This window comes from Bos mutus, chromosome 6 (genome assembly GCF_027580195.1).
Source record: "Bos mutus isolate GX-2022 chromosome 6, NWIPB_WYAK_1.1, whole genome shotgun sequence".
NCBI lineage: Eukaryota > Metazoa > Chordata > Mammalia > Artiodactyla > Bovidae > Bos > Bos mutus.
Genome location: NC_091622.1, coordinates 55596604 through 55619643, shown reverse-complemented (window position 1 = coordinate 55619643; position 23040 = coordinate 55596604). Strand labels below are relative to the sequence as shown.

Genomic DNA, 23040 nt, shown 5'->3' with positions numbered 1-23040 from the left:
TCCATCACCAACTCCCGGAGTTCACTCAGACTCACGTCCATCCAGTTGGTGATGCCATCCAACCATCTCATCCTCTGTCATCCCCTTCTCCTGCTGCCCCCAATCCCTCCCAGCATCAGAGTCTTTTCCAATGAGTCAACTCTTTGCATGAGGTGGCCAAAGTATTGGAGTTTCAGCTTTAGCATCATTCCTTCCAAAGAACACCCAGGACTGATCTCCTTTAGAATGGACTGGTTGGATCTCCTTGCAATCCATGGGACTCTCAAGAGTCTCCTCCAACACCACAGTTCAAAAGCATCAATTCTTCGGCGCTCAGCCTTCTTCACAGTCCAACTCTCTCATCCATACATGACCAGAGGAAAAACCATAGCCTTGACTAGATGAACCTTTGTTGGCAAAGTAATGTCTCTGCTTTTGAATATGCTATCTAGGTTGGTCATAACTTTCCTTCCAAGGAGTAAGCATCTTTAGTTGAGTTCAAATACTTTCTTCCTTATTTACTATTTGTGGGCTCTTAGATGGAATAATTTTTCTGTGTCTTGGTTTCTTCACTGGCTAAAAAGAAAAAAAAGAGAGAGAGATAATGATAGTATCTATCCCATACCCGATAAGAGAATTGAGTTCATAACGTGTAACAATGCCTGGTGCATAGAACCTGTGTATCACAGGATCTCCACCTGCTTGCAATTATTGTTCATTAATCTGAACGGCAAACTACAGAACTGCAGGAGTGGGGGATGGGGAGTGTAGCCTGAAATATCCTCAATCAACCCTAGTTTAGGATATACACAAGGGCCATCCAATAAACTTGGTTAAAAGGAGGTGAAGATATTTAAAACAAATTAAGGACTTATTTTGGGGGTGTGACCTCACAGTTTTAAGTGTACTATGTTACTGCAAGGATCCTTTTAAAACCACTCAAAAAAACTGGTAGAGGTCATTACCATACATATTTTGGATGAATGAGAAAAAACAACTTCTTAATATAAAGCAAATAGGAACTTTTGGTTTGCAATGAAATTCCCAATGACAGGATCATAAAAGGTTTCAGAAAGTTAGGTACCTTCAAATATTTAGATAGAAGTGAAAATAATATTCTCTGAAAACAAAACACCTGTGATTCAAAGTGAGGTTCTAGTGATGAAGTCACTGACATCAAAGTTGCAAGTTAAAATTTGAATAAGATTATTTCATAAAATATGAGTGGAAAAGGCAGTATATATACTATATAATTTTATTTTCATGGATAATTTATCTAAAATGATTAATTTTTTATTATAAGTAGACATGTCTATTTTTATATACATTCCTAAAATTTTATGTTTTGCAAAACACTAGATTTTCCTTTATAGAAAAATGGAGGGATTAAATTCTGTAAATAATTCTGGGTATCAGATTTGGAAAGGCTTTAGAGGGATGTGGTATTTGAAGCTAGTCTTGAAGAATAATTGGAGAAAGGATAGAATTAATTTTATTGAGAGATGACTATTTTCTCGGTGCCATAGATATGTAATCAGGGTTTACAAATGGTTGAATTGAGACTCAGATAAGTTGAATTTGCTCAAAATGCCACAACCTACACTGATCAGGCTTCATTTTGAGCACAGACCTTTGTAATTTCAGCACTGCGTGCTTTCCGAAACAGGCAATTCAGTGCAGAGAATGGTTCCTGGAGAAGACTGGGCTGGAATTCTCTGTGCCTTATGGCATAATTGGTGTAAATCACTCGACATCTTTTTCTTAAGTTTCCTTTCTTATAGTGGGGATAATAACACTATCTCTTCAAAGAGTTGTTGGGATAATTAAATGAGCTTTTGCAAGTAAAGTGCTGGGAATAGCAACTGGCACAGAAATGCTCTATGGGTGTTAGCCTTGATGATGTAAAAAGGAAAAGGAGGAAAAGGCGGAGGAGAGGAGGATGGTTTCCACTCTCTCCAACTGCCTCCTTCAGAAGCAGAGTGCATTCTGGGTAGGAAAGATGGGTGGAGCAGAGACACAAAAGCTGGCAAGGGCAGAGCTATGCCTGCTCTCCCTCTGAAAATGGAGGAAATATAAGTTGGAATGGGTCATTTTGGAATAAATACAGAGATCAAAAGATATATTCCAAATACATATTTGGAATAAATAAACAGATGGAAATTAACTGGTACTATAAGGAGAAGGGGATGACAGAGGATGAGATGGCTGGATGGCATCACTGACTCGATGGACGTGAGTCTGAGTGAACTCCGGGAGTTGGTGATGGACAGGGAGGCCTGGTGTGCTGCGATTCATGGGGTTGCAAAGAGTCGGACACGACTGAGCGACTGAACTGAACTGACTGATATAGTAGAATGGCCTTGACAGTCAACAGATTTTTCATACTTCAATTTTTATAAAGTTACTTTTCTTCCATACTTTTCTCCCTGAATGCCTAACTATGAGGGCTGCTACGTATCAATACATTACACATAGGCTATGAATAGAGTCTAGAAGTGTCTGATTTATCCATTATTTACTACTTAATCTAAGTCTCAATCCTTTGTAAAATTGGAAAAAGAGTTCCAACTCATGGGAGTTGTACAAACACAACATATATGCTAGGTGTTCGGCCAGAACCTGGTATGATTAGTGAACAGTTAACAAAAGATTTTGCCATATTCCTTCAGCCATCTTTTATTTTCCTTCATATATTAAGGTTCTTAAAATCAGCATACACCTTATCACCAATGCATACTTTCAGTAAGGGAGTCCTGCTTTTCTTTCACTTCCCAGAGCTATTATTGAATCATCAGTGTGCCTTACAGCTTTTATTTCTTCTCAGAGAAGACTGAAAATCTGGGGGTCTCACTGTGTTTGCTAATCACTGTAGTTTCAATTTTGTTTATTGAAAATAAAACTATCTTATATTGTTTAAAATAAAAATTTTAAACAATAAATGACTGAATGATAATTGAGGAAGTAAGATATTGTTACAAAAAGGCACAAAGTCTTATTTTATAAAATCTACCGAGAGAAATAATTTGAGGACTCTGTTCCAGTAACAGTGCTTGCCTTACTGAGACATACCATAACTGATGTAAGATTTTTTGTTTATTTATAACCCACCTTGCTCAGAAAAGGATTTAAGATGGCTTACAAAGATAAAAATAAATGACAAGTATGTGAGAACTATGAGGGAGAGGGAAAATAAAGCCCACAGAGTATGGACTTAACAGGAAGTCAAAAAGAGCCACAAAAATAAAATTCTACAGAAATCCAAAAAAAAAAAAAAAGACAATTCTTGAGATTTGGAAAATGTCGAGTGAACTTTCCTCGTGAAAATAGGTCTTTCTTTAAAGTATTTAGTTCAAAAGAAACTGAAGATTTGCTGTCTCTGGAGCATGCTTGCCACAGCTGCCTCAGAGTCTCCCAGGGCAGGAGGGTGCTTTTTGATGGGCAGATTTTTCGCTGAAGATGAAGCCTCCCGAGAACCAGGGCTCCTGGGAAGCCTCCCACGCTCCAGACTTCACCAATTATTTCATTTTCATAATAAGCTCAGCACTTCCTCTAATTGTTTTACTTTCACCAACACGAACAGGACAAAGTAAGGACATTTCATCTTTTAAGGGAGAGAATTTCAGGTACAGTCTGTACAAAGATATTAACTAAAATATAAAAATAAGGAGCTTGCCTTGAAGTCACTGGCAAGCGATAAGATTTTACGGACATTTAAGTATCGATATTCCGGGGCGCACAAGGGTTTTTCTGTTTGAATTCCCATGTCCTCTCGCTGCTTTATTGTTACTTCCAAGAGCAGAGTGTCAAGGTCCAAGTCCAAGGGAAAATGTCTTTCCGGGATCTAACGATCTCAGAGGCCAAAAGGACTAGAGCAGGGTTCTCCCTCCCCTCGGAGGGGTGGAGACCAGAAGGGGGGCAGAGAGACAAGAAGGAGAAATATAAAACATCTGTGAGGAGGCTGTATTAGTTCAGATCTAAATTGAAAATCCCCTGCACCCTTAAAGTTATGACTGCTTGGGCAAGTTGCTCTCCCCCACAAACTCAACTAGAAAGTGAGAATATTCGTCCTTCCCTCACAGAGAATCCGATATAATGGGTCGAGCCTAATCAGCACTGAGCTTGGTAAACAGATTCCCGGGCCCATTGAGTGCAACTTTACGCAGAAGCAGCCTGGGAAAACTAGCGCCCTAGATGAGTCGTTAAGTTTGGGAAACGCTGAGGCAACCTGGAAACTACTTAGTAGAGTAATACTAATAATCAGTGGTGCTGAGATTCCGCCCACTTGACAACCCACCCATCCGTGAGCAATGACCAACCAAATGGCCGGCCTGAGCCGGGGTAGGGTCACCGGCATCTCTCCGGGGAGGGCTATGCCCTCGCCGCTTTGGGCTGCGGGACGCGTCCTCGCGGCTTCACCAACCCCGCCGCCCCGGGAGCCTTGGGGCCGAGGTGCGCCAGGTGGCGACGGTGCCAGGCGCGGCCAAGTCGGGGCGGACTGAGTCAGACACCCAACTATGTTGCGGAACCAGGGCGGCCGGCTTGGCTGCCCCGGCCGCTGAGCCTCGCTGCCCCCACGCCTGGCGGCTCTCCCCGCCCCCGCGGGCCTGGAGGAAGCGGCCAAGGCGCGGCGCCGGAGCACCTGGGCAGGGCGCGGGCGGCGGGCGCGGCGCTTCCGGAGCTGCGCGCGGGCTCGCGCTCCCCGCCTCCAGGTGCGGCGGCCGCGGCGTGCTGGCCCGAGTGACAGCGCCGCCCGCGCGGCCGCCTCCTGGCTGCAGACGCCGTGCGGGCAGCCGGCGGGGAGGGAAGCAGGAGGCCCCGCGCCTGGGACAGGAGGGTGAGGACTGGTCGAGCCGGGCCGGGAAAGAAGCCGGCGACCGGGCTCCCCCGCCCGCCTCGGCTCCCCAGCTCCGCTGCCCGCGCGCAAAGCGAGTCCAGGGGACTGCGGTGGGCTGGGCGGCGGGGCCGGGGTCGGGCGTGAGGACCATCTCATCTGAGCCGCGGCTTTCCGGCACCTCTTTGGGTACATATCCAGAGCGCCAAGTGTTCAGCTCCGGTTTCTACCGCTTGGATTTAGCTCCCGCATGTGGGCGTCTAAAAGGAAACCAGAAGCTGGTAAGTGATACAAAAACTCTACTTAGTAATGGGATTTGACTCAGGAGTGGGAAGAGCCGGATAGACGGCTAGACCCCTTCCTCGAAAAGGAGCTGCCCTTCAGTGAGTTTCAGGCAGCAGTTAATTACTCGGTAGAGATAATGAGTTCGCTCGGATCCCTGTGCTCCCCCGCACCCTACTTGTTCTACACTTTGAGACCGCAGGCCTGTTAATTAACTTTAATTACAATCATTTGGCCTCCACCTGCCTGAACCTAACTTCATACTCGAAAACTGTCGACAGGGAGTTTACCAGATTGATTTTCTCGTTGACGTTTGGAGACAGGTCTCCTGGGAGAATGGGTGCCCGTCTTATTAAACGAGGTAAGTTCATCCTTGCTTCTTTTCTTAAACTTGTTCGCCTCACCTCCTTGCGGCGATCTGGAGTAATTTTGATTGGGGGGAAGTCTGTGAAAATATATTGTGAACTATAACCTTTGATGATTAGGGGCAAATTAGAAGCTAGTTTGTTTGGAATAATGACATTGTAGGCTGTTGCAAGTTTGTATGATGGCAACTTTTTTTTTTTTTGGCAAGGGTGTCCTTGAAGTAGTCTGCTTAGTGGAATATATCCTTTTGGTTTTAAAAAAAAAAGTACCGAAAAATAAGCTATTTTTAAAAGTACACATAATCGGATGTCATTGTGATTACCAATAATAGTGTTGTACTTACAAGCTTAGTATTGATTTCTCCCGCACTTAAGCACTCTTTGCCCGCATGAGTTTATGGGAACATTGCCCGTAAGTAATTGGAAGATGAAGTTATGACTATTTTACAAAGGAAGGTAACTTTTTTAAGGAGAAAAGAGAAATACTTCTAAACTTATACTTGTGACTTCCATACACTTACAAGAGAAATACTGAGGGGAAAATTCTCATGACCTTCCACTGTTTAACAGTGTTTTAAAAAGAAAGAAAAAGTAAAATGGGTCATGGAACTAGGCTAGAGTCTAAAGTGGAAATATCTCCCTGGCTACTTTTCAGACAGCTGTTTAACAAATACACACTTAAGGTGGGTCTTAACACCAAGAGTGTTCTCTATCGACTTGATTTGTCAGTACTCAAAGATTTGTTTAAATGAAAATATACCTAGAGGGGAAGTCAAATGACTTGTTAAAACTTATTTGTGGGCATGTGTGTTTGCATTTTTTTCCTTCTTCCATAAGTCAGATTTTATATGGATAGTCCATGAGAGGAGAAACTGGTACATTTAAAAACAAATATGTATTTTTTTTCATTTTTCCTATGCCTCTTGAATATTAAAATTTTTAATGAAAGTCTATTTGAATTCTATAGTGCTTCTTTTTTCAAAAGTTTCTCACATATGATTTCATTTAATCCAATAGTAGCCTCTTTTTCCCCCCACCTACCCCCACATTGCCCCTTCCCTCTTCCTTCTGCACACTGGTGATCAGTAGTTTGTTCTCTGTATTATCAGTGTCTGCTGCTAAAAACAAATTTCTTGACCATCTCATATCATTGCAGTTTGAGCCTTCTAGATAGAGTACTTTTCAATTCAGCTACTTAGTTATTGTGATTAAGTAGAGGACTAAGAGGCTTCCCTGATGGCTTAGACCATAAAGAATCTGCCTGCAATTAAGGAGACCTGGGTTTGATCCCTGGGTCAGGAAGATCCCCTGGAGGAGGGCATAACAACCCATTCCAATATTCTTGCCTGGGAAATCCCTTGGACAGAGGAGCCTGTCAGCCTAGGGTCCATATGGTGGCAAAGAGTCGGACAGGACTGAAGCGACTTCGAAGCAGCAGCATAGGAATGAGATTATAATGAATTGCAGTTTTCTTGGAAGAAAGTCTTAAACTATCACCATAAGACTGTGAAGTTTTAAAAACCGGCTTAGAACTCTGTATTATAAACATCATGATATTTCGGAAATTTTCTGGTTTTGCTTTGTTTCTTTCTGTCCTACCTCTTAGCAACTTTGAGAAAGTTCAGTGAAAGGTGCTATAAAAATGTTACTTATGAATGACAGCCGTTGCTTTTAAGAAGAAATTATTTTAATGTTTTAGCAAGTTTTTTTTTTTCTTTCTTATTTGTTTGTTGAATCATTTATTGAATCCAATGTTTGTATTTTCTAAACTGAGGAATTTGGGGAATATTCTGGAAAATATTAGGTAAAGAACATTTTATTAATGTTGGAAATATTTCTTAGCTTTGATCAAATGTGATTGACGAGAGACTGGAGGCTATGAGATGTCTTCTCATCTGTTTGATTGCCTAAAGACATCTCCCTCATTGCCCCACTTTGTGGCAATGACTGCTGTCTCCACATGCTACGTTCCCATACATCTTGAAATTCCCCTCTGTAGCTCCTTCACTGATCATTCCATCCTCAGAGTTCTGAATTGCTGCATATTTCAATTATATTTATGGTGTCAGTTTGAAGTTTTTAGAGTTCCTTGGAATTCTTGAAAGATGATGGTGCTACTTCTCTATGTAATTATACATTATACATAAAACAATACTTAAAATATGAACCATGTGAAAGTCAAGCTCATAAGACTTAAGTTTTCTCATCATTACTCTTGAAGTGTTTTTATCGGGTACATTTGAGTCTTCCAATTTTGTTGTTCCTCTTTTACTGGCTCTTACTGACTTATAAAGAACTGTCCATATGCATTGGAGAAGGCAATGGCAACCGACTCCAGTACTCTTGCCTGGAAAATCCCATGGACGGAGGAGCCTGGAAGGCTGCGGTCCATGGGGTCGCTGAGGGTCAGACATGACTGAGCGACTTGACTTTCGCTTTTCACTTTCATGCATTGGAGAAGGAAATGGCAACCCACTCCAGTGTTCTTGCCTAGAGAATCCCAGGGACAGGGGAGCCTGGTGGACTGCTGTCTATGGGGTCACACAAGAGTCGGACACGACTGAAGCGACTTAGCAGCAGTAGCAGTCCATATGCGTGTCATTTTCCCTTGACATGCATATGGCTGTAACATGGTTACAGCCATGTTTAATACACTCCTTTAGATTTTAAACTCCTGGAGAGAAGACATTTCATTTTCACTTTCTTTTTAGTACAATATATATATATCATTGTTCAGTCACTAAGTCGTATCTGACTCTGTGACCCCATGAACGGTAGCACTCCAGTCTTCCCTGTCCTTCACTATCTCACTGAGTTTGCTCAAACTCGTGTATAATGAGTTATTGATGCCATCCAACCATCTCATTCTCTGTCGTCCCTTTCTCTTCTTGGCCTCAGTCTTTCCAAGCATCAGGTTCTTTTCTAATGGCTCTTTGCATCAGGTGGCCAAAGTATTGGAGCTTCAGCACCAGTCCTTCCAATGAATATTCAGGGTTGATTTCCTTGCAGTCCAAGGGACTCGGAAGAGTCCTTTAAGAGTCTTCTCCAACTCCACAATTTGAAAACATCAATTTCAAATGCTCAATTTGAGCATCAATTTTGATGCTCAGTCTTCTTTATGGTGCAACTCATATCCATACATGACTACTGGAAAAACCATACCTTTGTCCACATAGACCTTCATTGGCAAAATGATGTCTTTGCTTTTTTACACTTCTTAGGTTTGTTGTAACTTTTCTTCCAAGGAACAAGTGTTTTTTAATTTCATGGCTGCAGTCACCATCCACAAGAATTTTGGAGCCCAAGAAAATGAAATCTGTCACTGCTTCCACTTTTTCCCCATCTATTTGCCATGAAGTGATGGGACTGGATGCCATGATCTTCTTTTTATGAATACTGAGTTTTCAGCCATCTTTTTCACTTTCCGCTTTTACCCTCATCTAGGGCTTTTTAGTTCCTTTTCACTTTCTGCCATTAAAGTGATATCATCTGCATATCTGAGGTTGTTGGTATTTCTCCTGGCAATCTTGATTCCAGCTTGTGAATCATCCAACCTGGCATTTCACATGATATACTCTGCATAGAAGTTAAATAAGCAGGGTGACAATATACAGCCTTGACGTTCTGATTTCCCAATTTTGAACCAGTCCATTGTTCCATGTCTCGTTCTGACTATTGCTGCTTGACCCGCATACAGGTTTCTCAGGAGATAGGTAAGGTGGTCTGGTATTCCCATCTCTTGAAGGAATTTTCCAAAGTTTGCTGTGATCTATACAGTTAAAGTCTTTAATGTGGTCAATGAAGCAGAAATAGATTAAAAAAAAAAATCCTTTGCTTTTTCTGTGATCCAGGGTGTGTTGGCAATATGATCTTTGGTTCCTCTACCTTTTATAAATCCTGCTGGTACATCTGGAAGTTTTCAGTTCACGTACTCCTGAAGCCTAACTTGAAGGATTTTGAGCATAATCTTGCTTTCTTAAGAAATGAGTGCAATTGTACAGTAATTTGAACATTCTTTGTCATTGGAATGGAAATTGACCTTTTCCAGTCCTGTGGCCACTGCTGAGCTTTCCAAATTTGCTGGCATACTGAGTGTAGCACTTTAACAACATCGTCTTTCAGGATTAGAATATATATGTATATATGCACACAGTAGCACGGTTCTCAAGTGTGATGATAGGTGCTATCTTGAACTGCAAATGTTTCTCCCTGTTATGTTATCTTGGAGAGAGTAGTTAGCAATCCTTAAATATTTATTTAATGAATAAATGTTAATAAATGAGTCAATCAGTTGAGAGACACTTGGTGAGATATCCTCTTACCTAAGAAAAAAGAGACTTAGATAATTACGGAGCCAATAGGAACAAGCCCTCAAATTCAGTTGGAAAAGAGGTCAGGGTGCTATTTATAAATGCTAAGAGAGGAAACCATTCACAGTAGGCTATTTTGAAACATCTGGTTGTTAGTCAAAAAATGTGACTCAAATTCAGAGAAATAGTGGAGAATACATCTGATACATTTGTATCCAATTAAAAAAATTGATATATAAAAGTGCATGTATCATAAGTGTACATTTTAAAATCTTTTTATTGAAGTATATCATGCAAGTTTTTATCTCAGCCAATTAAACATTAAAGGTATGTTCAATGTAGCATGAAATAGAACAGAATCCTGAAGAATATGTATGTACTCGTGCTTATATCAAGAATCCTGAAGGGTCTGAGTGTCCTTTCAGCTGCCAAGATACAGATGTGGGTAGGAGGGAGCTGGAATGAGCAGGTTTCAGGGGCACTCAGGTAGGTGTCCTCCACTGTGGTGTGGGCTTTGGTTTGTTAATGACTTTACCCCCACTCCTGCTCTTGTAGGAACTTGGGAAAATGCTTGCCTAAGAACTGTGGCCCCGCTTTAAAGATTTCTGAATTAAAAATTAAACATTTTTAATATTTAAGAGACTTAATTTTAAGTTTAAAAAAAACATTAATTTTTAATGTTTGAGACTTAACTTTAAGTCTCAAACATCAGCCAATTAACTTAAAATCTGGATAGACAGTTTGAAAGAAAAGGGACTTACTGAAGCTAAGGAGTGTTTCAAGCCACATAACTTATTGGGATGTTATAGAAAACACCTAAACCCAGGTACTACTTAGGCTAATAAAAAAGTCATACAAAGTAAAGGAATGGTCACTACTGGCCTTCACTGGCTGTGAAATGTATATTCTTAATTTTGAAAGAGTTGTGTCTTTCAGATTGCACAGAAAATAAAATAATCAAAGCATGACTTAGAACAGTCTTTTCTCCTTGATCCAAGCTGTGGAAGGCTTTTGCCTGGAGCCTGACTATTTTCAGCTCAAACCTCTGTTACTCTCCATCCAGCAGCCACTAATTAAGTGCTTATTGCTTGCCAGGAACTAAGATCTTTATGCATATTTACTCATTTCATCCTCAAAAGAGTCTCGTGAGGTTCTCATTTATCGTCGCTGCTTACAGGTGACCACAGTGTGTCTCAGAAAAATAAAGGAACTTTCCCAAGTTCGTGCAGGTATTACACAGCAGAGTACAATCACTGGACATCACTGTGCTGTTTCCCAAGTCTAAAGTCTTCAGGTAAAAATCTTCATTCTCACTACTATAACGACATCTATAGTTTACTAAATTAATGAAACTGTTTACTGCTGTGTGAGGTGCTTTGTAGGTTTATTAGAAGAATAATGGATGGTGCTAATTGAAAGGAATGTAATTTTATGAAGCAGGCAGGAGAATACCGATCACACCAAGTGCAATAATGCAGTATGAATATGACCAACTACAATATTATATACCATGGATGAATTAGCCAGCATTTTTTGTACACTTATAATTCATGTCAGGTGCTTTTCTATATGCCTTATGTATTTGACTTGTTTAATTCTAGCAGAAATCCTAGCAGATATTTTATCTTCATTTTATAGACAGGGAAACTGAGCTTCAGGGAAGTTAACTATCTTCAGGGACAAAGAAAACAAGTGGGAAAGGCTGGGTTGGAGTTCAGGCAGTCTGACTCTAGAGCACTGTGCTTTGTGTACTGTGGCCTGAGTATCTCAAACAATTAAAAGTAAATGACTTTAGGCTTCCGTATTTACTTACTTACATGGACGCATATGCTCACAGCTGCAAAGGCTTATATAACTTGAGTTCGCAAGGGATGGTATAGTTCAGCAGCATTTCCCTAGAGACTCTAAATGCTATGTATAGTAGAACAGTCAAATGAGAGGGAAAATAGGAAGTCCTTGATCCCTTCCTACTGTTAAATCGATCGCATAGGTATTAGGAGGCATCACAGTTAACAGCACAGTTTGTAGAGTCTGACTCTTGGAATTCTGAAACTTATCCACTGTTTTCCTGCTGTTAAATGAGATCCTATAAAGTTGGTTTGTAATCACTCCACAGATATTGGCTGATAACATTAGCAATAGAAGTCTGAGGGAGAATGAAAGAGGATGGATGTGTTTTGATGAAGGGGAAGGAGGGCTCAATGTAGAGAACCTGGGGCAGTGGAGGAAAGAGTTCAGAGTTGAGGGAACTGGGCTTTCTGTAAGGGGTTAAATGGGGCAGTGTTATCACAGGATAAGGTAGGTGACCAATGGTAGGGGAGAGACATACTGAATGACCAACCAATTTGACACCAAGGATGTAAGGACTTAGACTAGAACAATAGAATTCTTGATCTCTGACCTTTTGTAATTTGCCCTATACGATGGGATAGAGTAATGACAGCAAGCGTGCTTTCTCAAAACCACTTCCTCTTCTGCATGGTTGTGGGGAGCAGAGTGGAACGATTTGTCTTTAGGACTATGTGAAGTTAACATCTTAGTATTAAACAATAAGTCTGTTTGATGTGAAATACAGTGATACCTCCTCCTTGTGACTGTATTCTGTACTGAAGCAAAAGAAGAATTCTGGTAAGACCTGTAGCCTGAACTCACTAGTTCAGTGTGTTATTTATATGGACCTCCCGAAGTTTGTAAGAGATTAGCTGTTTCTCCACATAAATAACTTGAAATCAGGGACACTTCCTTTCATCATCTATAGTGCCAGGTATCCTTTGGGGATAGTGGATTAGCTCTGGAGATTTGGAGGAGTAAAAATTGTGCCTGAGGTTTCTACCTTGGGTATCATTATGCGTGCTAAGTCATTTCAGTCCTGTGGGACTCTTTGTGACCCCATGGACTGTAGCCTGCCAGGCTGCTCTGTCCATGGGATTGTCCAGGCAAGCATACTGGAGTGGGTTGCCATGTCTTCCTCCAGGGAATCTTCACAATCCAGGAATCAAAGCCACATCTTATTCTGTCTCCTGCATTAGCAGGCAGATTCTTTACCACTAGGATGTCCTAAGTCAGTCAACTCTCCTATTTACTGGTACCCCTCAGTCACTGTGACCAATAAAAGTAATTTCTCACACATTTCTGATTCACATTCAATTGGGGATGACTGTTTTGGAATACAATAAACTTCCATTGTTTTTAGAATCTGTAAGACTTGTATTGATGACACTGAAGAGTCTCTGTATTCATGTGGCAGCCTAACTTACTGAGTTTACATTTTTAAGGCTGTTTTCTGTCTTGTGATCCTAGGATTTTTAAGTCTATTATTTCAACACATTGGCAGGTTTCTAAATACTGTAAGGTTATGTTTATGATTTTAAAATGGTATGCTTTTTTTTTTTTAAAGAAGTAGATTAAAGTTGAGTGAATTTAGTTATACTATTGCTACTTTTTCCCTCCCCAAAGATATTAAAATCAGGCAGAAGTGATTCCAAAAGTTGTCAGCACTGAATATTTAATGACTTTATGGTTTAATGAAGTGACCCAGGTTTTTCAGTTATTTTCTTTCCTTGTTTAACTGGGGAATATGACAAAGTTACACTGGTAGTGGGTGGGGGGATGGGTAGTGGGAAGTGGTTTACTGTGGTGGTTTTTCTTACTCAAGGCATTTGGAGGCGGGTGGCTGTCCCAACCTACGATTTTTTTTTAATTGAAATATACTTGATTTACAATATTATATTAGTTTCAGTTGTACAATTTTTATGAATTATACTCCATTTAAGGTTATTGCAAACTAATGGATATGCTATTCAATATATCCGCATTGCTCATTTATTTTATACATGTCCTTGGTGGCTCAGTCAGTAAGGAATCTGCCTTGTTGTGCAGTAGACTGCCTACAATTCAGAAGACCAGGCTTCCATCCCTGGGTTGGGAAGATCTTAGCGAGTAAACCACCAGCACATGATAGTGTATATTTCTTAATCGCCTATCCCTATCTTGCCACTTCCTACTCCCCTCCCCTCACTGGTAAGCACTAGTCTGCTGTCTGTATCTGTGAATCTGTCTCTGTCGCATTCATTTTTTAGATTCTGAATATAAGATAACAAAGAGTATTTGTCTTTGTCTGACTTCTTTCACTAAGCTTAATAATGTCTAGGTGCCTCCATATTGTTGGAAATGACAGAATTTCATTCTTTTTTGTATAGCTGAGCAACATTCCTTTGTATTCCATGTGTACATATATCACATTTTCTTTGTCCATCTATTGATGGACACTAAGATTGCTTCTGTATTTGACTATTATAAATAATGGTGCTATGAACATTGGGGTGCATGTATGTTTTCAAATTGGTGTTTTGTTTTTTGGATATATATCCAGGAGTAGAATTGCTGAATTCTACGGTAGTTCTGTGTTCTTTGTTTCTGAGAAGCCTCTGTTCTGTTTTTCCACAGTGGTTATACCAATTTACATTCCCACCAACAGTGTATGAGAGTTCCCTTCTAACACATCTTTACTAATGTTTGTAATTTGGGTTCTTTTTGATAATAGTCATCCTGACAGGTGTGAGGTGATATCCCATTGTGGTTTTGATTTGCATTTCTCTGATTAGCAATATTGAGCATCTTTTTATGTTTCTGTTGGCCATCTATATGTCATCTTTGGTGAAATATTTAAGTCTTCTGTCCACTTTTTAACTGAGTTATTTGTTTTTTTGATACTGAGTTTAATATTGAATGTATGAGCTATAACCATTAACTGAGTTATTTGTGTTTTTGATATTGAGTTTACTATTGAATATATGAGCTATAATCATATTGGTCATATCATTTGCAAATATTTTATCCCATTTAGTAGGTTGTGTTTTCATTTTGTGTATGATTTCTTTTGCTGTGCAAAAGCTTAAGTTTGATGAAGTCCATTTGTTTATATTTGCTTTTGATTCCTTTGCCTTAGGAGACAGATCCTCCAAAAAAATACTGCTATGATTTATGTCACAGAGTGTTCTGCCTGTGTTCTTTTCAAGAGTTATATAGTTTCCAGTCTTACATTGAGGTCTTTAATCTACTTTGAGTTTATTTTTGTATATGGTGTGACAAAATGCTCCAATTTCATTGATTTTCGTGAGGCTGTCCAGTTTTCCCAGCACTCACTTATTAAACAAGAGACTGTCTTTCCTGTATTGTATATTCTTGCCTTCTTTGTCATAGCTTAATTAGCCATAAGTGTGTGAGTTTATTTCTAGGCTCTCTGTTTTATTCCATTGACCTATGTGTGTGTTTTTGTGTATCATGCTGTTTTGTTTACTATAACTCTGTTCTATAGTCTGAAGTCAGAAAATGTGATACCTCTTGCTTTGTTCATTTTCTGAAAATTGCTTTGGGAATTTGGAGTCTTTTGTAAACTTTAGGAGTATTTGTTTTAGTTCTGTGAAAGATGTCATGGGTATTTTGGTAGGAATTGCATTAAATCTGTATATTGCTTTGGGTAGTATGACCATTTTAGCAATATTCTTTCAGTCCCTGTACATGGGATTTCTTTGTATCATCTTCATTTTCTTTCATCAGTATTTTATAGTTTTCAGAGTATAGATCTTTCACTTTGTTGATTAAGTTTATTCTTAGATATTTTATTCTGTTTGATGAATTTTTAAAAGTCCTTTAGGTGGGTTGGAATGCTTCCAGCTGCCCTACTACTAACCCTTCTCTCCCCTTGGTTCTTGATTCTAAGATCACTTGTAGTGGTTAGATGGATTGGGACAATCTGTATTTGAGCTCCTTTGGAGCTTGGTGACCTAAATAGACAAAACTTTAAAACTTTGTACTTTCCACTTGTTACCTTAAATCATCTCAAAGTTGAGAGGGAGTCTTTCAGCACACATTTATTGAGCACCTTTTATGTGCCTGATGGTGTTCAAAGTTAAGACCTTCAGCAGTGAACCATAGACAAGATTTCTATCCTCTGGTAGAAGTCTACAGATGTCATGTAGTAACAAATACCACAAAGATACAGAAAGCAAGAGTAAGGAATGCTGTGGGACAGGGCATGCTCGTATGCCTAAGGGCACTAGGGAAGGCCACTCTAACGAGCACACGTTTGAGCATAGACCTACTCAAGTGATGGAGTGAGCCATGAGCCATGGGAATATGTTGGGAAGTAGATTTGAAAGAGATAGATGGGTGAGAGGTAGGAATCATGTAGTAGAAATAGGACTGAAGCCAGCTTGGTGATGATTGAGTGATGGGGGCTTCAGGCAAAGCCAGGGAAGATGAAATTAGGTAGTTGCAAGGAGTGATGTGATGTGACTTTTGTTATAAAATGAATAATTCTGGCTGTTGTATTGAGAATATGCTGCTTGTGAAGGCAGGAGACCAGGATAGAATCTGGGATATCAGTCAGAAGGCTGTTGCAGTGGTCTAAGAAAGATAAGAAAGTGGCTTGGGCTAGCATATGAGCAGAAGCGATGATGAGAAGCAGTTGGTATTCATAGTACCTCCAAGGTAGAGCTCAGGAAGATAATAAGATTACGGTTGTTAAGTGATACTGAAAGCTGGGCATATAGAAGGTACTCCTAAATGTTACTTCTGTTTTCTTTTTACTTTCTCTTGGAAATGGGTCAGGATAGCATGGGCAAATGTACATTCACATCTGTAATGCCAACTGTTCATGTATTCTCTAAATGTGTTCTGTATATATACATCATGTACTGTGTTTACAAACAAGTAATTTGGCATTTATTGGGCAGCTTATATGGGCTAGTCATCATCTTGGCAGATTTATTAGTTTATTGTGGGACAATAAACATAATTATGATGACAGATACTTATTTAACATTTGCTGTGTGCCATTGGTGTTCTTGATGCTTTACAAAAGCCTTATGAAGTAGGTATTCTTACCACTCCTTTCCTAATGAGAAAACTGTGGCAGAGAGAGGTTAAATACTGGAATTTGACCAAGGTTGCCCAGCTCCCAAATCCTGGCTATTACACTGCACTATCCTGTTTCTATAGGTTAACATGGAGTCAACAGGATGTGATTAAATACTGAGAAGTAAATGCTGTAGTCATACAGTGAAGAGTTTATTTCTTGCTCGGTAGAGACCTTATGAAGAAAATAGCATTTGAGTTACATTTCAAAGAATGGGAAAGATTTCAACTGTGGGAAGTTAATGACTTAGTGATGAAAATTTGTAATTATAATGATGGAAGTGAATATGTGCTAAACACTTGCTGGGGATTAAGCACTATTTTAATACTTGGAGTGGATTGTCTCATGTAATCTTTACCAGCACTGAGGTACCTTTGAACATTTTCGTTTTATGGGGAAGGAAACAGACACACAGATATGTGCCTATGAAAGTGGAGGAGAGTGGAAATTGAATATGACTGCAGACTCCTGGACACTGTCTTAGGAAGGACATCCATCTCCTGGGGTGGGGGGAGTGATGGACTTCTGCTGAGGTATGAGGAATTTAAAACCCAACCAAAATTTTTTGTGCATCTCAGTCATCTTTGGCATGTGTCACAAACATAGATTCTTGGGCCTATATACAGATGTTGCTGTACAGCAGATCCACTCACTGATACCAGGAGAGCCATGAACCTAGAACATGGCATGTGTGCCTGGTGCCCAAATGGAGGTCCAAACACGGAGGGCTTTGATGTTGTGTTAAGGAGTTTGCCTGGTAGACTTTTGTAGTTAGGGGTGCCTATCTCTTTGCAGCTGATGATATCTTTGGGGGCCTGAAACCTCTGAAGAAGTGGGTCTGTGAACACACTTGGATAGTCAGACAGTTAAAAAGCACAATGATTGGAGGATGGCGCCTACATGAAAGTGCAGAGAGGTGGGGCCTACACAAAAGCGCAGAGAGAGTTTGTGGGGCCTGTGGGAGAAAGCCTCTTCCAGGTCACAAAAAGGAATCTAGTTCATTAACCTTATTTAGCATACCCATGATACCAGAGCGAGGTGGTATGGGTTAGAATATTTGGTATATCCATACTTGAGTCAGCCACTGAGGAACTTCATGTGTAAGAGACAGAAAAAACTTGTATATTAAAACATAAAGGCTCACACATGCACACACCTTAAAAAAATAACAAAATGGACTTCTGAACCACTTCTACCATCGCTACCAGTCTGTCTCCTGTCTCTTAAACAAAAGGAGTGATTCATTCTATTTCATGAAGTTGATAGGAAGCCTTCAGAGAGGAAGTAATAGATGCCTGTTCAAAATTGTAAATAGTGCAGAGGATTTGGCAAAGTATGTAGATCTGCCAGCTCTTACAGCGTATGTAAAAGGTATGGGGCTATTTAACAGTTTGTTGCTTGGGGGAAATGATAATTAATGAGCTAAGGCAACCCACTCCAGTGTTCTTGCCTGGAGAATCCCAGGGATGGGGGAGCCTGGTTGGGCTGCTGTCTATGGGGTCGCACAGAGTTGGACATGACTGAAGCGACTTAGCAGCAGCAACAGCAGCAGCAGCAGCAGCAGCAAAGTCAGTGAAGTGGCATGTGTTAAACTTGAGCCTGGAGTTAGTATGTGGAAACATCTCCCTAGCAGTAGAAATATATCTGAGGTACAGTATCTGGAGCATTGTTGCCACTTACATCGATAGTAGCTACTATTACTTTTTTATGTTCAGATTGAGACCAGACTGGGGGTGGTATGGCACCCCAAGAAGCTTAGCCTGTTCTGTTCAGGATGTGGAATGACAGGCCAGATTTGGACTTCCAGTGGTTTAGTGGTACATGGAGACTGGGCTGAGGGATTTGTTGAATGATTGCAGTGCTTTAGGCAGATGTAATACAGGAGGGCCTGAACTGTGGTGAGGAAGGTGGACGAATATATTACTTCATGTTTTCTCACAGTTCTAGAGCCCAGTATCAAAAGTTGCTGCCACTTTGGTAACAATTATTTCCATTTTGTAATGGGCAAACAAAACTAAATAATGGGATTAAAAAATAATTATGTGAACAAGAATAATGTATCTGAGAATTAGGTTCATATATGGTGTTGAGGTTTAACTTTCTGCTTTTTTCCCTGACGTTTTGGTATTTTGAGTGTGACAGAGGGATACCTGTTGGGCACAGGCATTTCCTGTCTTTCATCTCTCTTTTTTTTTATTTAATTAATTTTTTGTTTTTAGTTGAAGGATAATTGCTTTATAGAATTGTGTTAGTTTCTGTCAAGCATCAGCATGAATCAGCCATAGCTGTATATGGTCTTTCCTCTCTGGTTTGTAACTTTTATTCCTTTGTTTCTGAAGTGCTGCCTAAATAGTATATGTTTTCCCTTTTATTTTTGGTGTACCCACTTGTCAGTGTCAGCTAAAGTTTTAGAATAGTTGAGGCAACATCTTATGGGCAGTTGGCATATATCACATGGAGACTCTTGAGTTGTGTCTTCTAAGGAGCTACTTTGAGATGCAGTTTTTTCCAGAAACACTGCATCTCTGCTTGCTCAAATGAATATACCTGATTCCACTGTGTCTCATTTTATTGCTTCAGTGTATAGTCATTATGCTGATTTCCCAGGTGAATCAGTGGTAAAGAATATACCTGCCAAGCAGGAGATGTGGGTTTGATCCCTGGGTTGGGAATATCCCCTGGAGAACGAAAGGCAACCCACTACAGTAGGGGAAATCCCATGGACAGAGGCACCTCCAGTATTCTTGCCTGGGAAAACCCCTACAGTCCATGGGGTTGCAAAGAATCAAACATGACGTAGTGACTAAACAACAATTGTTGTTACCTATATTCTGTACTTTTTTCTTTTTTCCTTGATGCTTAATATATATAAATTTGCATATACCATACACTTTTACAAACTCAATGCAGCCATATAAACAACAGCTGGAAAAACCATCTTTTTAAAGAATTGAACAATGTTTGTGAGAAAAGTGAACTTATGTGAATCTGCTGTGTATAAAGGAAAATGTGACCTTTAAACTTTTTCCTTTTCCTTTCATATTAACTTACTTCCTGTTATCTAATGTAAAGTTGTTCATCTAGTCTTGTCTTATATAATATTGTGCATATAATGCTGCTGCAATTTTGAAGCAAAAATCATTGACCTGGGAAATACGTTCTAACTGTGCTTTTGGAGTGAGTCTTTGAAGAAAGTATAGTAAAGGATGGAGTTGCTCATATCTATTAGGTACTGTTAAGAAAAATTATCTAAAATTTGGAAATCAAAAGAATGTACAGCATGTTCGTGGGATGCCTTGTTGAGGGTATTGTTTAACAGGCACACCCCAGGGATATTCTAATTCTTGTGTTCTACCTCCTATTTACTATTTGATTAGAGCCCTGAACTGGGAAGTTACCTGTTGGCTTATAGATTTTTGTCCAGTGGAAAGATATCCCCAAAGGTTATGGTTTTATTGCCTTGTAGATCACTAACCAGTTTGTTTGTTTTTTTTTTTTTAATATAACCTACCCATCTTATTCTAGAACTAAAAAAAAAAAAAAGTTTTCTGATGGACTATATAAACCTGTTCAATAAATGATCTTGGAACTAGCCCTACCACCTTACAGGTTCCCTCATTAATTAGTGAATAAAATTTTTGGACACATGTTTAATTTATATTTAAGAATCTTTTTTTTTTTTTTTTTTTACCTTTTTGAAAATCACCATTTGGTACTACTATAGCATTTCTGTCCCATCCCTTCACACTCTACCTAGAAAATGACTTTCTAGGGCATGCAGTTTCCAAACTTAGATCACTACTCAGTACAAGTAGTGATCCTCATTTCTATTATGTTTCTTCAGAGAACGTTTGTAATGTAAAACTAGTTTTGATGCCAAAAATGTCCTAATAAATTGCTTTTCTTTTCTCCTTTTTTCCTAGGCTTAAGCACATAAAGCATTCACTGCGGAGAAAACAGCATTTTTGAGAAAAGTCAGAGGAACACCCACTACAGAAGCACACCCTCCTAGTGTGTATTGCATTGCACTGCTTCTTAAAACTTTGCCTAGTGATGAAGCCACCACTATGTCCTCAGTCAGTGAAGTGAATGTTGATATCAGAGATTTCCTAATGAGCATTAATCTGGAGCAGTACCTCTTAAACTTCCGAGAATTTGGTTTTAATAATGTGAGGGACTGTGCAGAAATAAATGACAGTGTGCTCCTCAAAGTTGGAATATCACCTACAGGACACCGGAGGAGGATACTTAAACAGTTACAGATAATCCTGTCAAAAATGCAAGATATCCCAATATATGCAAATATTCACAAAACAAAGAAGAATGATGAGACTTCAAAGGATCACCAAGCTCCGTCTTCTGCTCAGAATACCTCCTTAGAATTTTCAGATTCACATGGTGTTCAGATACCTAGCCGGATACAGTTGGAGACTGTTACAAAAAATGTTGGAGAAAATGAGGTTTGTGTGGAAAATAGCCAATCTCTTAAATCAGATGATAAGCTGACTCTTCCTACACACAACTTCCCCATTCCAGAAGATGAACCACACTCGAATTCAGGTTCTTTTCAAGATTCTTTACTTCGTAATGAAATTACCGACATAGAATCTTTGATAACAGAGAAGACTGTAGGCTGCACAGCTGAAGAAGAACACACAGGAAGAGATGATTTGATTTCAGAAAATGTAGGCAAGCTTCCTAATGCAGACCTTGAATTCCTTTCCTCCCATGACTCTTCAGTATCAGAAGCAAATTCTGGAAATGGAACTAACGTTTTATTAGAAAGCTCACCACCATCCCCATTCTTTCAGTTTCAAGGAGAAATGGTTGTAAATGATTTGTATGTGCCATCATCACCAGTCCTAACACCTATGAGAAGTTGTAGCAAGTTGGTTTCAAGACCATCTCGATCTTTTCTGCTAAGACATCGGCCGGTACCAGAGATTCCAGGATCAACGAAGGGAATTTCAGGGAGGTAGGAAATTTTATGATAGGCTGTGTGTATTCAGTTTGGGGGAATGTAGTTAGTTCTAACAATTTTCTTTTCTGTTTTCCTTTCTAAATTTGACATTTTAGTTTACCTGTTCAACCAACCTTTTCTTTCTTCTAAAACTTTTTCATCATGTCATTTCTCTTGTATACCACTACCCAGAGTCTGTTTTCAACTTGTAACTGCCTGGGACTCTCTAACTTTCTCCTATTTAATTGGTGGAATTCCCATCCACTAATTCTACCTGGATATTCCATCCCATATCTAGTATATGGAACCTTCCACCATATCTAGTATTATCTTCTTCCATGAGTGCACTTATATTTGAATTGTTGACTCTGTCTCCCCTAGGAGACACCAGGTTATGTGTTTCTTGGTAGAGGACCATGTTTATATGATTGTATCTCTACTGCCTGACACAATGACTGGCGCCAGTGAATCAGTCAACATGCATCTAGTGGGCACCTACTTGATACTGGTCACAGTGCTAGGAGTGGAGGAAGTAGAGAGGGATAAAGGGGCTTGAAGTGTAGCACAGGAGACATGTAAATAGTAGTAGCATTACAGTATGAGACCAAATGAGCTGGAGACTGAAACTCTAAAGAGGGGTCCTAACGACTTGTTGGGCCTTTGGTGCCCTGGGGTAACTGTAGAGTCAGAGAGGAGCTGACTTACTGCAGAGACTGCTTTCAACCGTTTCTTAAAATTACACCTAAGATGTGGTTTCCTCCAGGGCTGTGGTGAGACTTTTTTTTTTTTCCCTGTTCACTAAAATCTAACACTTGTCTCTCATGAGGTTAAGTTCAACCCGTACTGCTGTGGCACCAAATGCAATTACAGATTCCTGTGCAGGGTCTAGGCTGTGTATTTCTGCAAGATTCTCTTTCCCCTGCTGATATCCCTGTGTAGCCACTCTGTCCCTGGTGCTGGAACTTGGTTGTATTTACAAGAGAAAATATGGAAATTTAGTATATGCAAGAGAAAACATGGCAGTTTACAAGACCATGTTAAGTGTCCTCCAGTAGTGTGTAAACTCCTTGAGGGCAGAGCCCCTAATTACTTTGTCTTTTTCTTGGCATCCCTGGTGCCAGGGGCGGTGTTGAGTATTTACTGGGAAATCATTTGGCAGTGTCATTTACTGAACACCTGGAATCTAGTTTGGTTTATAATTTTCCATAAAATTATAAACTAATTCTCACACTGGCCCTTGAAATAGGTATTGTTCACCCATTTTGTTATAAGGTAATTGAGCCTTAGGTTAATTTTTCTAGGATTACATTGGCTGTGAACTCGGATTTCATTCCAGTTCATTTGATTCTATAGCACACTTTTTAAACCACTCATTTAGTAAATGTTCTTAAAAG

The 23040-nt window shown here is 39.8% G+C and overlaps 2 protein-coding genes across 6 annotated transcripts in view; both read left to right on the top strand.

Moving 5' to 3' along the window:
• The first annotated feature begins 3435 nt into the window (after positions 1 to 3435).
• LOC138988189 (uncharacterized) lies at positions 3436 to 20748 on the top strand. The gene is made up of 3 exons (XM_070371888.1): positions 3436 to 3565; positions 4322 to 5091; positions 20610 to 20748. Exons 1-3 carry the CDS (start codon positions 3436 to 3438, stop codon positions 20613 to 20615), a joined length of 906 nt encoding a protein of 301 aa, XP_070227989.1. The 3' UTR covers positions 20616 to 20748.
• The window catches only part of ARAP2 (ArfGAP with RhoGAP domain, ankyrin repeat and PH domain 2), a 188209-nt gene continuing 185784 nt past the window's right edge, over positions 20616 to 23040 (top strand). For all 5 annotated transcript variants that reach the window (XR_011464504.1, XM_070372253.1, XM_070372252.1 and 2 more), the window contains exon 1: positions 20616 to 21661. Coding sequence is in view for 4 of the 5 variants with exons in the window: in XM_070372253.1 (XP_070228354.1) it covers positions 20754 to 21661 (908 nt within the window). In the remaining variant the exon portion in view is untranslated. The remainder of the gene's footprint in view (positions 21662 to 23040) is intronic.